Source organism: Suillus discolor (assembly GCF_016758755.1).
Source record: "Suillus discolor strain FC423 chromosome Unknown F5147scaffold_33, whole genome shotgun sequence".
In the NCBI taxonomy this organism is placed as follows: domain Eukaryota; kingdom Fungi; phylum Basidiomycota; class Agaricomycetes; order Boletales; family Suillaceae; genus Suillus; species Suillus discolor.
Window position 1 is genome coordinate 154166 of NW_024541280.1, and position 16800 is coordinate 170965.

Sequence of the window (16800 nt, forward strand, 5' to 3'; positions counted from 1 at the left end):
GTACTCTTCGGAGACCGATTGATCGAAGGAACTCGAGTAATTTTTTGTGTTATTTCTTCATGAATAGTAATGGCAGGCAAGTATTGTTCCTGGGCGCCAGCTATTCCAGAGTTCGGAAGTGAGTATGAGTCAATCACTCCTGCATACGTTGGTGACGTATCACATAAAAGACAAGGTTGTAAAATGCTCAATGTTAATAGAATCAATTATATTATATCGGAACACAACGACAACCAAGCGCCAGAACAGAGCGTAACCTAGTCTGGCCATATCACAGTAACAACATTGAGCGGCAATTAAGATCGACAAGTAAAAGTTGACGCTTGATTCATATCTATCTAATATTTCCATTAATCAACTATCGCAAAAACATCATCGTGAAGTGGGGCTAAATGTATTGAATTTAGCAAATGCAAGGACGGACGGTGAAGACTAAGAACTCACGCATTTCGGCAGCTTGACCAGCGTGTTCCATGTGCCATGCGGCTTAAATCAAGCTCAGCACCTCTTGGGATCACCCATAAATTCCAAGGAGTACAAAGTGCATGCTGGGAAGCGGGAGGTATCCAGAAAAGGAGCCGACGATTGGGTCCCATCACCCATCCATCAGCCTGCAGCGAAAGAGGGGTCGAATTGGAATGATGATGAGAGATACCCTCAATGAGGTCAGCAGGGTTGCACAGCGCGCGTTCGGACTTGAAGTCAGATGAGAAGGAAATGAAGCCATGGTTCCAAGTAATGGGCGACATGATGGGATGCTGCCGTGCGCGAGGGGTTGTGCAGCTTGTATGCGAAGGGAATGAGAATGAATTTGTCTCGGTGTTGTCGTGACATGTCTGTCCAAATGCTGCATCCCACAGCCGGATAGTGTTATCCGCCGAACCAGATGCAATGCGAGTACCATCCGGTGAGAACGAGACTGACAAAATGGCTCCAGTGTGCCCCTGCAAGGGCTCACCCAATGGCTGTCCAGTCGTTGCATCCCACAGCCGCACAGTCGTATCCTGCGAACCAGACATGATGCGAGTACCGTCCGATGAGAACGAGACTGAGAAAACGGTTAGAGTGTGCCCCTGCAAGGGCTCACCCAATGGCTGTCCCGTTGCTGCATCCCACATCCGCACAGTGTCATCCCCTGAACCAGATGTGATGCGAGTGCCATCCGGTGAGAACGAAACTGAGCAAATGGGCAGAGTATGGCCCTGCAAGGGCTCACCCAATGGCTGTCCAGTCGCTACATCCCACAGCCGCACAGTGTTATCCGCCGTAGTGCTGCCGCGGTCCGGTCCAGAACCATGGTTCGAACCGGACTTTTGGTCCGGTTCTCCGCGGTTCGGTCCATGGTTCTTGCGCCAGCCAGAACCGGACCGGAAAACGGTTCTCGGTTCTAGATCTTCCCAAACGGTCCAGTTCTGGTTCGGCCTTCCCGAACCATTCCGAACCCTTATCGACTTCGACTTCGACAACACCTGCCTCGACGTCAGACTGTCGTCTTCGGGATTCACATTGTTGATTAATCAAGCTACATTTAGCCTTTTTGAAGGTATACCGGTAAGCACTAACTAATTAAACTCTCAAGTCTCTCACCCGCTCACCTCTATAACAGGAAGTTCTATTCATTGAGGACTGGCTACAACACTGTGCAAGACTACCTTTTACTGGAGGTGGATATGTTAGGCGTGGTCAAGGTGGATTTTGGAGGGATTGTGTCTTGCGCTATGCTGCAGAGGTGCATATTTGTGCTCTGAATGCTGATGGCTCCCTCGAGGGCCAGCACCCATCACTACCAGCGCACAACCCATCACACACCATGCCACCTGCGCCTATGTTGATGCCTGCCACCTCACTGCATCCCCTCTCACTCGCTTGCTGTTCTTGCTGGCTGGCTTTTGCTGGCTGGCTCGCCGTGTCTCACTCGCCCACTGTCTCTCACCCTCTGTCTCTCACCCATTGTCTCTCACCCCGCTGGACGCGACCCACACGATGATCTCCGGTTGATCTCCGGTTTTTCACTTTTGGCTTTGGCCGTCGGTGAGTAGTATCGTTCATCTCTCGACCATTTCTTACGCCTTACTTGAAAATGTCAGAGTGTGTCCTCGCGAATTGGTCAGTCTTCATCAATATGGCTCTCATCATGTGGGCTTTCCACTTTTCGCAGAATCCTGCGGCCGCCAGCATCACAATTTTTTCTGAAGCGCCGGCCACGTCAGCATCTTCAGCAGCTACAGAGGCAGAGGGGTATGGAGTCGTCATTAGAGTAGCTACTCAATGTGTAAACTAGTATTTCAATGTTTTGTTTTTCGTGCTTGCCACTGAAAATTTTCAGGTTCGGTTTGAGTTCGGACCAGAAAAAAACCGAATCGGACCACAGAGAACCGTTCTCTGTGGTCCGGTTCGGGGTTCGAAGATTTTGCAGAACCGAACCATGGTCCGGTTCTCGGTTCTCGTCCAGGACCCTCTGAACCGGACCGGACCGGACCACGGCAGCACTAATCTGCCGAACCAGATGCAATGCGAGTACCATCCGGTGAGAACGAGACTGACAAAATGGCTCCAGTGTGCCCCTGCAAGGGATCACCCAATGGCTGTCCCATCGCTACATCCCACAGCTGCACAGTGTTATCAAAAGAACCAGTCGCAATGCGAGTACCATCCGGTGAGAACATGACTGAATAGACGTGAGCATGCGCGTTGATCATGATCTGAGCAGCCCCCCAGTTTAAATGCCGTCCGGATGCCACGCGAAGGTTGTTGGGAAAGCTCGCGGTGAAATTGGTAGTGATAGTGGAGTTGATGGGTGAGAATGGCAGCGTGGATAAATACAGGTGTGGCGTGCTGTGCAAAATCATGGTCCCGAAGACTTGAATGAATCTTTGCACATCCATTGTGGTAGACTGCACATCTTCATATCCAGAATGGCCCTGCAGGTGATTGTAAGATGTTTATCCGACACTGCCTGGTAGGCATGTGCTCACCTTCAGCCACTTGGCAACTAGTGGAAGCACGGTTATTGCGCCCCTGAATGTACTGAGAAGGCCGAGGGCCTCAACCCAGAAGAGCAGTCGCTCATCGTTGAAGAATGATCTTATTGCGTTGGCGAGCTCCGAGTCGAAGTTCGATGCTGATACATGCGTAGCCCAAAATTGACAGGAATAGGAGAGATGTGGGGGAATGGATGTTTTGACTCATTGAGGTAGCCCTGTGTCTTGGGAATTAGGGAGGTACGACAACTTTAAATCACAGATATTGAAGTGAAGGTCATGTTCCATCACTCGCAGTGACGCAAATGCAAGGTCGCATTGTTGTGCCTTCGTGACTTCGACGAAGAAGTCTCCGCTGGATGATTCATCTGTCAGGAATTCTTGAAATGTCACATGAAGGGGTCGGATGGGGGAATATGAGTCGGTGGTGCCGCTGAGGAGGGCTCCCATACGTTTGATCACTAGATCTACTTTGTAGTGGTTGTGGTCCTCTGGAAAATGGGTCCGCATAACATTTAATGAAGCTAATGGGAGGGGTTCGGCTGTGGCAAGTATTTGTCCCATCATGGAATGAAATCTTGCTATTGCTTGCTTGTAGGTCATTGAACTCTTATCCTTTGGCATGATTTCTGTTAATATGAGTCGGTACACATCATACAACAAGTTTTCCCGCTCCCCAGGATTGTGGTTCACGACAACATTGAAACAGTCCATTGAGGATGAGCCGAGCTCGGGCTCCTTGATGTATCCGCACGCAAGACGCGCCCACTCAAAGAGTCCATCAGCTTTTGCAGCGAGCGTCGCAAGATGACTGTCCTGAAATTCTGACAGCTCTTTAAGCTCCTCAGATACGAAGGCGTGAATGTTGTGCTGCACGACTTCTGATGGAACATCGTCCATGGACAACTGTAGAATATGATCAGCACCTTCAAAGTCATTTTTGATATCATGAAGTGGGCGAGAGGTGACGAGAATCCAGAAGTTGGAAGGAAGTTCGGTGATTTGGGGGAGTCCTTTGTCCTGAAGTCTACCCGTGAGTATCCAGAGGAGGTTGCGTCGCGTCTCCACTCCACCACTCTCATCCAGTGCTTCGATCACAATCAAGACGGGCCCTACGCTTGATGCAGAGAACTTCTTTAGCAGTTTCATCAGAAGCTCGCACCACTGCTGGATGATGTCTGTCGTGTTCTTGAGTGAGTTTGCATCCTTGACTGCGTCCGCTAACGCTCGTTTCATCCCAGGATCATGATCAGCAAGGTCGTGCGTGACGGTGGAGAAAATCTTTTCATGGCGACGGTCTGCTTCTCTTTGCCGATCAAAACAAAAACATGAGCCGAGGCCCCCCGTTTCCTTGAACCAGTTGGCAATCGTGTGGGCGATGGCTGATTTACCCTTGCCAGCAGGGCCAGATAGCCACATTACACGCGGAACAGAATCTCCGCTGTTGTTGATCCACTCGGTGATTTGGGAGAGAATGTCCGTGCGAGTACCTGATAGGCATTGCTTCGCAGTATCTAATCTGGCGCCCCCTGCATAAAGCATGCCACTGAGATCGAGTGTTTCACCTGTAAGGGTATGAGTACATCTAGAATCAGAAGCACGTGGGAATCCTCACCTGCAGAGTGGACAAAGATAGCTACATCCTGATGAGCTTGATCCCGAAATTGCTGCATAAGCCCATCTAGGGCGTTGCTGTACCGTGTGATGATATCATCCGTTTCCGCAACGATGTTTTTACTGACTCTCTTCCCTATTATCATAGCAAGTATAAGAGTCATGTATGAATACGATAGTCGCAACTCACAGAAGCTCTTTGTCTCTGAGTATTCCCTGATAAAACGGGCACATTCGAGAGTCTGCTGAGCAATCTTTCCGATGACATCATGCATTGATTTAACCTTGGAAAGATTATCGTCTTGAGCAATGAAACCATAGACTTCATCTAATTTCTGGAGAAGGCGATGTACTGATTCGTCGTGCTCCGCTTGAGCAAGAATAATCTGCATGTAACCATAGCTTCTGAGAGGAGGCAGATCTCTGAGCAACATAGAACGCACTTTAGCTGCAACAGAAAGTATGCCCAATGCCATCTTTGCATATGGATGCACCTACAACTCGATTAGTTTGCTACCAACGAAGGAGAATGGCCCCTACATCTGCAATCTTCTCGATGGCAGTGTCAAAAATTTTCAGGGGTTGGAGGTATGCGGTGTTGACATCATCTGCAGCAGCGAGACTTGCTGGGGCATTGTTGGCAGCGGATGTCACAGATAGCGTGTGTCCCCCAAGTGTTTTCACGCGTTCTGAGGCCTCATGAGCACCCTGAAGTTCAGCATGAACCAATATGAAAGTAGGAGTTTCCTCCATGCCAGAGAGGGTGTCGAGAACCTGTACGACCAACAAAATTTAGAGACGACAACCATATAATTTGATGCAGGTACCTTCGAAGCAGATTCTCCAGATGTACCTTGGTTAACGCAGTCACTGGGGATTTCAGCTGTGGGAAGCTTGTCGTCGGTCAAAGGGTGTGGATGTGACGTGTCCTGGGCGCCTCTGATGAAAAAGTTGATCTGGGATTACGATTTTGAGGACCTACCTCAATGTTCTGATTTGATGGGACATCTTGAAGGTCGACATTCTGGATCTCAGGAATGTGGTTGCGAGACTGCTTGAAGAGTTTCTGAACAATGTCAGCCATATTCAAAACGAGGACTGAAACAATTCAGTAGTCTACTCACAGAAATTTTCTTGGTGATGCGTTGTAGAGACTCATGCCTCTCATTGTGCAATATGGCAGTTTTCACTGGGGAGTACATGGCACGAACTTGTAGCATCACTCTGTGTGCTACCCACAGCTATCTCTATATGAGGCGCAGCTTTCCCGTGCAACACGCGCCATGCGCGCGTACCTTTCCCGCGCTTCACGATGTATATGCGCGCGCACTTTCCCGCGCCTGAGCGCCCTATAGCGCCAGCCATCCAGAAGCATTCATCCACTGTCCACCAAGTTCCCTAGTGCGTATATTTCCATTTCTCACATTTGCTTATCGTTCCATCTTTATTTTTATCATGGACCCTTACTTACATATATCTTTACATACCTTACTCGGTAGCGCTTCGGCTCCGCATGACAGCGCTTAGGCGCCATACTTAAGCGCCAGCAGTACATACTATGAAAAAAAGAAGGAAACTTACTCTCCCACCAGAACGACAGAGGACTTACTGGTTACTACCCACTATTCACCTAGCAGAACATAGTAGAAATCTATTTGTTTACACCTCGCATCTCTCTTCTCTTGTCTTACATCATATCATCACTTAAGCAAACTCACTCTTACTCTCTCTCATATCTGTATACACACGCACACTTTCCCGCGCTTCGCGCCATACACGCGCGCATTCCCACGCCTTGCGCGCACCTGCGCTTTCTCGCGCTTCACATTGGCCAACCAGTAGCGCTTTCAGCGCATACCTCTAGATCCTTGCTGCACTCGCTTCCCCTTTAGGGTCGAACGCACTTGTCGTCTCAAGTATAGCAGACTAGGCAATGCACGACCTTACAACAATTATAGATACAGTCAGGAGCATTGTTCGTGCCTCGCTGTGTCATTGAACCTTCAGCGTTTCGCACATTTCCGCATGGCCTGTTGGACCCGACTAAGGGGTGAGCTCTGGAGTAAGAAAGCATCAGAGGCAGCAATGGAATTCATGAGCACTCATCCACAGTTAGTGAGCCCATGAGATGACATACCGAGCTTTTACGAACGGTTGCTTCACAGGTTTTTGGAGGATATGACCTATTATAATAATCTTCACTGAGCACGAGTGGTGAATTAGTGTGAGCAAAGTGGAGATGCAAGAAGTATGGGAGAAGGGAGAGGATTCTGGTACGAGCTAAATACCCTTTGGCAGAAGTTTTGAAGCATGGCCGGCGCGTTTACTTGATTCTTGAACCGCCAACCATAATTGTCAGCCATGGAGTTCCGAGGCGCAGGGAAAGAGATCTGGACAAGCCTTTGAAAACCCTGTCACAGAAATGACGGAAATTGATCGAAATGTGTAGGGCATGATTTGAACAGTGATAGTGCATACTAGTGCTGCCGCAGTTTCAGTTTATGTCCGGCTTTAGCTGGAGCCGGAACCATAGTTAGCCAAGCCGTGTATGTAGTTATACAATATGTAATACATGGCCCGGTCCAGCCAATGAAGCTATATTTACAGGCTTTAAGCCAGCTCAAGCCAAATTTAATCAGAATATGTATAATATAATATAATATAATATAATATAATATAATATATATAAATTTGCGCATCTCCGAGCCCACAATTTATCTAAGGCTGCATTCGTGTATGATACACTTGTGTCCTTGGTACAAGCTGTTGCATCTCGGTGCTGTAAAGACAGTAAGAAGCGGGGATGTCAAGTTTCGTCATCTTAGAAGAATGCGAGGGTACCGAGAGCATAGGTGACGGTACAGGTTGAAAAATTGCAGCTGGATCCTCGACTGGGGGTGTGCCAAAATTAGAAGATGGCATGGGCAAGGTGGGCGTGCAAGGCAGGAACTATGAGGTTGGATGATGAGAAGGCAGATGTGCCATGAGATGCGGAGGGGGATCATGCTTCCTTGCAGTGGTGACAGGGACAGGCAGATTGTCTCTGCTTGGCAAGCGAGAGGCAGAGCGTAGAACACACAAACTAGATTCAGTAGCGTGAAGCTTCTGTTTGCGAGAATGATCCAGTGCAGACAACAGCAGGAGAAAGGGAACAGTGGTTGAAGTTTTAAAAAAAGTGAAACCAAGTCGTGGCCAACAATGAGAAACACTGACGAGACACGCAAAACAGAATAGAACCACGTTCTGAATTGCGGAATGACGATGGTAAGGTACAAGCTAAGGGAAAAGAGGTGTTTACGATGCAATGAACCATATGCAGGTGTACGTAAGCCACCAGGCTTACAGATACCAAGTAGTGGTAGAAACAGTGTCAGTACGGAAACATCTGAGTTGATATCGCTAAAGGGGTGCCAAATATTATATGGACATGGCGATTTCATTATACAGATAGCAGATGAGCACAACAGATGGCACAAAGAAAAATACTAGAATAGCGCAAGGCAGCCAATACAATGCAAATCGTCTGTTATGATGCTGGCGCCTGCATTAGGCAGAAGTTCACCCGTAAGTGATGTTGTCGGTTTCTGAGATGGACTTCATAGTTCTGCAGTGTATCCCCAGGCCCAGAGTTATATAACTGCAAACCAAATAAGTCTGCATTGGTCCAAGTCTAGTGATGTGGACGAACCTTGCCAGGGCAATCCAAACATTTCACCCTCTAATATAGTATGGGGGGAGCTCGATGTAGGATTGCTTCGAACTTGTCATCTGGGTATTGTTCTTGAAGCGAACGAATTGCTGTGGTTAGCCATGGCGGAGGGTAAGTGATACGTTAGCAAGTATAATAGCACATCGGAAAGTGACTGAATCAAGGCCCGAGAAAATAGAGATACATGAACGCCAAGTGCGTCTTTAGATGACATTGCGAAGGCTCAGTGGGACTTCAGGCTGTGGAAAGTGAGTTAGATACAGTTTGTGATGTATGATTTCAAAATGTACACATTTGATTCTGGATTGGAAGAAAATTGTCAATCGTCAGTACTAGGCTTTTTTTTTCAGAAAAATGCATACTTCGAAAACATTCAAGGACGAGGAAGCAGACTTCAGATCCGACGAGACCTCCAGAGGCAGTGAATTCTCGGAGATTAGCGAATGAGTTTGCACGTGACCCACCTCATCATTGAGACCACCACCAACGGCGCGATGAGTTCCGAAGCACTCGTTGAGTACTTGCCCTCTGGTTTGAAGTCAATTGCAACCTGTGTGCAGGTATTAGGGAAATTATTGAAGAAATAGAAAATGACGCTTACCTTGTTGTGTAGAATAGATTGAAAATTCGAATCAAACACCGAAAAAGGAAATGTGCTGTAGGCCGTAGCGATCGGATTTGATGCCCAAGCGCCAACACTACTCCAAAATCATTGAACGCACATCGAATTCGATACTGAGAATCGCGATTCATGATGGGTCCTCAAAGAAACGTAAGTGATTGGATCTGGTGTACAAAAAGCTAAGTTGAAAAAAAAATTAGTTGTACTGCAGCATTGATCACGCTCGCAAGATAGAGGCAGAGCGGGTGGAGTTGAAGAGGATAAGGGCAGCGAAGCTAGTGAAAGCTTCACAAAGCGAGAGATCAGTCCGGAAACGGCCAATGAAGAACTGGTGGCGCGCAGAGGTTGGGTTGGAAAGTGCGGGAGTGAATGAGTGTTGCAGATGTGTGGAGAGGTCGGGTTGGAAAGTGCGGGAGGAATAGTCATCGCAGAAGTACGCAGAACTTGTGCTGTATGGAGAATCTATCAGTAAAAATGCACTTGCACATCGAGCTATTTGTGGGGACGCGTGCATGAGACGATACAAACTACATCGAATGCTTCTTAGCACATCCACTGTATTGGCAAAGCCGAGCGACTGCATACCTTTGGTGAAGTACCAGTCGCTTTGTAGTTAAGGAAGTACACGTTCAGGAGGGTGAAGGTGAAAGAGAGGGATGAAGACGAAATACTATTGAGTATAGGTTTCTAGTGACGGTAGAAAATCTGGCCTGAATGTCAGCTTGCATTTGATTGTAAATGAAAATCACATACATTGAGTGAAGTGTCAAATTAGTGATTTACCACGAAAGCGAAGCTTTCATGGTGGGGAACAGAGAAGGCATCGCCAAGTCCATCCCAAGGAGTGGGTGCAGCAACGTCCGTGCGCCATTCCCAGCTGTGTAAATAGCAAAGATGACGCCAAAGTACTTGGTCTGTTGCGAGGGTGTGCCAACATTTAGAAACAAGAGAGCACGCGAGCAAGCCGCTGGAAGATACGTGAAGATGAAAAGAGATAATTCTGTGGGAAGGGCCTAAAAATAATCGATTTATCAGTCAGGGCTACTGGACAGAGAACATCAGACTCACCCCTACAACATCGAACTGCAACAGAGGGGTCATTCTGCGCTGCAGACTTGCAAGCACAGAACGAGGAAGACACTCAAAGAGCTTGTAAGTTATTTCTGTGAACGTTCACGCGAGTGGGGACATCGCATTTGAGTGAGTGGAGAGGGGTGCAAGAAAGAAAATTGTCAAATGTAGATCGTCATTAGGTAGATCAGAGATGAACCTTCGCGCTCAATAAAATAAAATGAGACCAAACCAAATCATGCTGGTGTATCAAGAGAGAAAGGGAGGTGGGTGGGTGACTAAAAATCAGGGCCGGGTGTCAGAAGGTGGTAGTACGAGGTGAAAAAAGGATGTTAACACAGAAACACACACTTATCTATGTCTTAGCGCATGGGCCTGCTGCTACTTTGAAAAACACATACATCGAGTGAAGTGTCAAATGGATTTCATGTGCAGCCTACAAAGCCTAGGCTAGATCCACGTGGTGTACTCATGGGCTCGCATACACGTTGATCGTCCACCTCAAGCTCACGTCCTGTCAGCAGTATCTTTGGTCAGCAAGGCTGGAGTTCAACAAATGATAAGCAAACTCACCCATTCTTGGTACAAACCAACATCCTGTCATTGTCAACGGATGAGCAGCATCTCTGGTCAGCATGACTCAAACTCAATACATCCTGAGGATGTGATATTCTCACCCAGAAACGGTACTGAAGAAGATCCAGATAGCCTAGACCAGGAGACTTGTCAGATGCATTTAAAGTGACAATTGAGATCAGATAAAACATAGCTCAAGAAGAATCGTAAGATGTGTGATGGTAAACGAAAAGTAAGAAACACGAAATAAAAATCCATGAAGATAGAGGAGATGTCAGGTATCATAGATGTCAACCTGGTCGTCGATATCATTGCACTCATGCTCTGCAATGGCTTTGAGAACAGCATCATATGCATGACTGTCACCTGTAGTTCCACTGGAGACAGGTGCCAAAAGCTCGTCAGAGCCATTGTCAGATACCATCTCACTTTCCATGGCCCATTGCGATGCTGCCCAACCTCTGGTGAAATTCAGTCGCTCCTTTTTTACAGAGAACTTCACCATCTGTAGTGCCTCCATGAGGACCAGACTGATGCAATTGCACTTTTTTGTATATGTTTTGCTGCTTGATGAGAACACCCGCTCACAGGGAACAGCAGACGCCTGAATTGGGAGGTAGTCCATAGCGATGGCATAAAATGTTGGGAACATTGCCTCAGACATCTGGTCGAAACATCATGGTCAATGACGAAAGATGTAATTTAACACAGAACAAGACTCTCACCTGCCAGAAGGAGAGTACATTCGTTCCCTCGGGGCTGATATTAGCTGTACTGTAAGCCCCAAACTCCTGATCGACCGTCTGGACAATATCGGGGCAATTTGGCAGTACATCCCTCTCAGGAAGTCTGTAGATACGTGAGCCTAGCGTGCGTGACTGTAGTCTTGAGATTTGGTGGGTTGGAACCGGTACGTCGGGGGTCCTTTGTGCTCTCTTGGCATGCATCTGCACGACATATGAGCACATGCTGTTGGTGGTTAAATAGACGTACCAGTTTGAGAATGAATTCTTTCGCTGAATTAACTCGATTTTCATCCCAATGATCTGTGGCCCATGACATTCGGCGCATAGGATCAACAACTATAAAATCAATTATAAGACATCAACTGTTATATGAAAATGCGAGGGACTGACACATCGCAACTGCATATGCATTCGTGCAAGCCATCCGGTCATCGTACTTCTCTACCCAAGTCAAACCAATGTCAATCAGTGGCGCACAGTGAGGGGTGCCATCGGCCAACTGCTTCTAATCCTCGAGTAACCTTTCAAAAGCTGGAACCGCACTGCTCAACATAGGAGTGCTCTCACTCGACATAGATTGCTGGGCTCTGTGTGGGGGCTGACATTACATAGTTAGATACAACATAGGTTGCGAAGACATTGATACTGACCTCCAGAATTACTTCGAAGTCCTGCAGGAAATGCCATTCTATTGGACTCAACTTTTTGTCGTATATGGAGCGTTGATTGGCAGACTCAAAGAATAAATCAACCACCTGGGTAACTGTTAGTCTATGACAAATGTTTAGTGAGATGAGGCCTCACCTGACGTAGATTTTATAGACGATTAAGCATGACATAAACTGAATCCCAGTGTGTTGGTTCGTCGAGTAGCAGTTCGACTGTAGGGAGCTTTATGGGCTCGCCTTTGTTTCCTTGGAACCATCCTTTTTCATTACCTATCACGATAGTATCCCTAAAATTCCCACATCGTTGGTTTGATGCACAGATGGAGCGCATGACATTTCTGGCCCGTTCGAGAGCTTTACTGGTGATAGCGCCAACATATTCCTTCTTGTTGATATTTTGACCGCAAACATCCCATTTGTCCTCCACACATGAAAAGTCCGCAGTGGTGTAGTCGTCGACGATATGTTGATCACATATGTTGATCACATGCGGAAAACAGGGGATTCTGTTTTTGATCAGATCATAATTAATCTGGCGTTCCTCGAGTAAGTGGGAGAGCTCCTTCATTGATGTTTGATTATTTGCTGCATTGTCCAACATGAAGTGTCCAGGCTAAACAAAGTCAGCATGTGTCATATAGTACAGCTAAACACTAACATTCTTTGCAACATCAGCATGATCAAGGAGATGCAGTGTTATTGAACCGAGAGATTTGCCAGTATGGCTTCCCGGAACGTGGTGAAAAGCAATCAAGGCTGCCTTCAAGATGAGCACTGATCAAGGAGATGCAGTGTTATTGAACCGAGAGATTTGCCTGTTACGAACTAGGATAGTTCTAACAATGACAACTCGACAGAGTTTTCGGTCGTTGAGATTCTCAGTCTCTCAGACAAGAGAGAGTTCTGTGGACTTAGTCAAAGGAGTGCTCTGACTAAGAATCGGGTTTCAGGACGACTTAAGATTGGAGGTCTTAAGTGAAGGATGTTCCAGGTAAAACCTAGTAAGATTCAAGTGAAGAATACAAGTGTAATACATGTGCTTAAATAGATCCATATGTGCGCACAGACCAAGTCATCGTGAGATAGTAAGTACAAGTTCAAGAAAGGAAGGCATATCGTAAGAATGTAAAAGTATGAGATAGCGGTTGTAACATTACCCCCTTACTAAGCGTGAAGTCACCGACTTTACTCATAATCTTGGTATTCACAATGGTTAGAGTCGTCCTGGTTTGCCCAATAGATAGGGTCGTCGGAATAGTCAAGCTGATCGTTTCCTCCAGTAAGGTACTCTGCCTGTCGGAGGGCTTCTTCTTCCTGGCACTGGCTGACGTAAGCTTCATCTAAACTTTTCTCCCAATGAGAGAGTTCTTGGTAGAATCCTTCGTCCTTCCAAGTAAGCGTAGTGGGGGAGCTTCCAGTGAATTGGTGGCAATACAAGGATAGATGTCCAGGGGAGAGTTCCCTGCATATCCTGCAATAATAATCGGGACAGTTGGTTTGGCGATGGCCAAGGGTTTTACAGTATCTGCAAACACGGTTTTCGTCTGGGTTCGAGGATGAAGGCCGTATGATGGGAGGAGCGGGACGGTGACTGAATGCTTCATCATCGCTAGAGGCTCTTTTCTTTCCCTTGCCTCGGTATCCATGTTTAGGGGACCTTCTTCTTCTTCGAGAAGATTCTTTAATCTGGGCTACGTCTTCTTTAGCGAGTACGTAGATGGAGGACAATGGCATGGGGATTCGTTCTGCTTCCACGATTAGCTCAGCGTACTCTGCAGGGGCGGTAGGTCCAAGGGCTTGTACTGGGACAAGGCAGTCTACGAATGTCGGTGGAGTAAGCGTGGATGGGATAGTCATTGGTGGATGGATGTGTAGCGCTTTGAGTGCTTCAGCAAGCGCGATGGTTTCGTCGGGAGGAGAGGTTGACTGTTCCATGGTTATTTCTTCATGCGTAGAAGAGAAGGCAGCGTAAAGGTTTTCCAGGTGCTCTACAGTTTCTTCTGGAGCAACGACCATATCAGACGTGGTTGCGGATGCTGTGGAGGCTAGTTGTAATGCAAGTTGGGTCTCTTCTTGCAGGTTAACGATCATGGCGTTGGTAATCTCCGTGAGGCTGTTAACAGCAGCCAATAGCTCGTCAGACACACGAGGAGGAGGAATGGGAATTCCACCGTCATAGGAAGGTGGTGGAGTCGCAGTTGTTCGTTCAACTGGTTGTGGAGATGGTGGGCGAGCGACTCCGGTGACTCGTTCAGCAATGATGTGAATAACTTCCTGGATATCTGCCCTAACCTCCTGAGGGATAAGATGCAGAGTGTAAGCACGAATGCATTTCTGTAAATGCATGATGCCATGTTGAACACGTGGTTCCTCCACATGTCGTACGAGTCTTTCAATGAGTTTGGTGGATCTAATGACGTTAACGAGGAGATTGATGGAGAAGGTGTTTCGGTTGATAAGGATCTTGTTGATTTCAATGGCATGTTGGGGACAAAGGATAGCGACTTCGATGAGAGTAAGGTCTTCGATTTCTGAGATGAAGGATTCAAATTTTCCTTCGTCGGAGGATAGGTCGATTGGGGCGAATGTGGATTCATAGGGGAGAGTGTAAGAAACTGGGAAGGACATAATGTTTATGTTGATGGGAAGATATCACAGTGAGTGTTTTCTTTTATAGATCGAAAGGGTTTCTCCGGCATTTTCCAGGTTTTCTTCCGGGATCCACTCATTGCTAGCGGAGGAATATCCTTTCCATGATACAAGATAACGGCGATGTTTGCTGGTGCCTTTGTGAGCCAGTATAGCTTCTATTTCGTATTCTTCTTCTTCTTCTAGAATGTCAGGTGGTGGTTCCAAGAAGTTCGGACCGTGAACGTCATTTTCGCTATAGGACGATAATAGGGAAGCATGGAACGTGGGATGTATTTTCCATTGCGGAGGTAGTTGGAGTGTGAACGTGGTCGGAGATAGTACGGTAGAAATGGGGAAGGGGCCATATCTTTTCGGGGCGAGTTTCCGAGATGGGAGTTTTAGACGGAGATTGGTTGCAGATAACCACACCTTATCGCCTACTTTCCATGGTTGGTACTTCTGGCCAAAGGATCTTTCTGCCATCTGTTGCATAGCAATGTTGTGACAGGCTATCGCTTCTTCTCTGATCTTTTGAAGAAGTCGAACTCGTTCCTCCACGGCTGGTACTGTTGAGTCTGCTAAGACATGGGGGATTCCTTTAGGCTCATAACCCATCATGATGTAGAACAGTGAAGCATTTCGGGCGTCATGCTTTCTATGATTGTGAACAAACTCTGCCATGGGAAGGTGTTCTACCCAATTAGTTGGGTCGTTGCTGCAATAGATCCGTAGGTATGTTTCTAGTTCTTGATTGAGTCGTTCAGTCTGTCCATCAGTTTGCGGATGAAAGGCGGTGGAAGGGGCGATAGAATAATCAAGGAGTCGAGCTAATTCCATGGAGAATTTTGAGAGAAATTGGGGTCCTCGGTCAGAGATTACTTTGTCGTGTAATCCGAAGCGTTTGAATATGTGTTTCAGGAATAGTTTGGCTACCCCTTCAGAGGTAATATTTTTATGGCAAGGAGTAATTATCACCCCCTTACTAAGCCCATGGTCTACCACAACCATGACGGAATCAAAACCAGAGGAAATGGGAAGATCCGTGATAAGATCGACAGAGATCTGTGAAAAGGGGCGGGTGGCAAGGGAGGAAATGGGGATGAGAGGTGGCGTAACGGGATGTGTATCGGCCTTCATTTGCTGGCAGGTGGCACATCCTTCAACGTATTTCCGGATGAAGGCTCCCATACCTGGCCACCATGCTTCGCGTTTGACCAATTCCTCGGTTTTAAAACGTCCGGGATGACCAGCGGTTGGATGGTCATGGTATCGAGCCAGCATAGTTTTGCGATGATCAGGAGCAATATACGCTCGGTTCTTGTAGGACAATATCCCTGAATCTACTTTCCAATCACTTAAAGCGGATTTCATGGGGGGAAGACAGACACCATTGAGGGCGTCTATGGCAGTGGCGAATAGTGGGTCGTTAAGTGCATCTGAGCTGGCAAGGGTAGCGCGAAGGTCGTCATCAATGAGTCGGACAAACATGGAATCGGGAAGTAGGATGGTGTTATCGTTATCGGAGGATCCGGTATCATGGTCTGATCGCCGAGAGAGGGCGTCAGGTACAGCTAATTTAGAACCAGGAATGTGATGTAGCTCCAGATCAAAGTCAGTCAGAAGCATCTGCCATCGTGCTTGTCAACGAGATAAGTGTTCAGCTTTCTTAAAGTAGAGCAAGTTCATGTGATCTGTGAAAACTATAATCAGGGAGGGGTGTCCTTCAAGATAATGTCGCCATTCGGTTAGCGCACGAATTATGGCAAGGAGTTCTCGGTCAAAAATTGGATAATTTCGTTCGGCTGGATTGAATGATTGCGATAGATAGGCGCAGGGGTGATAGACACCGTTTTCGTCAGTTTGTAATAGAACTCCTCCTGTTGCCACTAAAGAAGTGTCTGTGGCAATAGCGAATTGTTTTAAGGGGTCTGGGTTGCGGAGTACAGGATGGGTGGTAAAACGGGTTTTCAACTGGTTGAACGTTTCCTGATGTTGAGCGTTCCAAGAGAAAATGGTATCCTTCTTGGTCAGATCGATAAGGGGACGAGCGATGTCCGAGTAGTGAGTGACAAATGATCGGTAGAAATTGCAGAATCCTAAAAATGACCGAACTTCTTTAACAGAAGTAGGAACGGGCCATTCTTTGATGCCATTGGTTTTTGCTTTGTCCATTTCTATGGAT

At 47.1% G+C, this 16800-nt stretch overlaps 2 protein-coding genes across 2 annotated transcripts; both read right to left on the reverse strand.

The window, feature by feature from the left end:
- Positions 1-176: 176 nt before the first annotated feature.
- F5147DRAFT_217706 (WD40-repeat-containing domain protein) lies at positions 177-1554 on the reverse strand. The gene is made up of 2 exons (XM_041428650.1): positions 445-1554; positions 177-388 (listed from the first exon to the last, which is right to left on the reverse strand). Exons 1-2 carry the CDS (start codon positions 1116-1118, stop codon positions 373-375), a joined length of 690 nt encoding a protein of 229 aa, XP_041291913.1. The 5' UTR covers positions 1119-1554; the 3' UTR covers positions 177-372.
- Positions 1555-5108: 3554 nt separating this feature from the next.
- Positions 5109-5618, reverse strand: F5147DRAFT_653569 (uncharacterized protein; the record flags this gene model as incomplete). Its single annotated transcript, XM_041433795.1, has 3 exons — positions 5109-5369; positions 5423-5534; positions 5578-5618. 3 exons carry the CDS (start codon positions 5616-5618, stop codon positions 5109-5111), a joined length of 414 nt encoding a protein of 137 aa, XP_041291914.1.
- Positions 5619-16800: the final 11182 nt, after the last annotated feature.

Excerpts from the sequence above, each read along its gene's own strand:
- F5147DRAFT_217706 (XM_041428650.1), bottom strand. The coding sequence starts at position 1,118 with ATGTGGGATGCAGCAACGGGACAGCCATTGGGTGAGCCCTTGCAGGGG.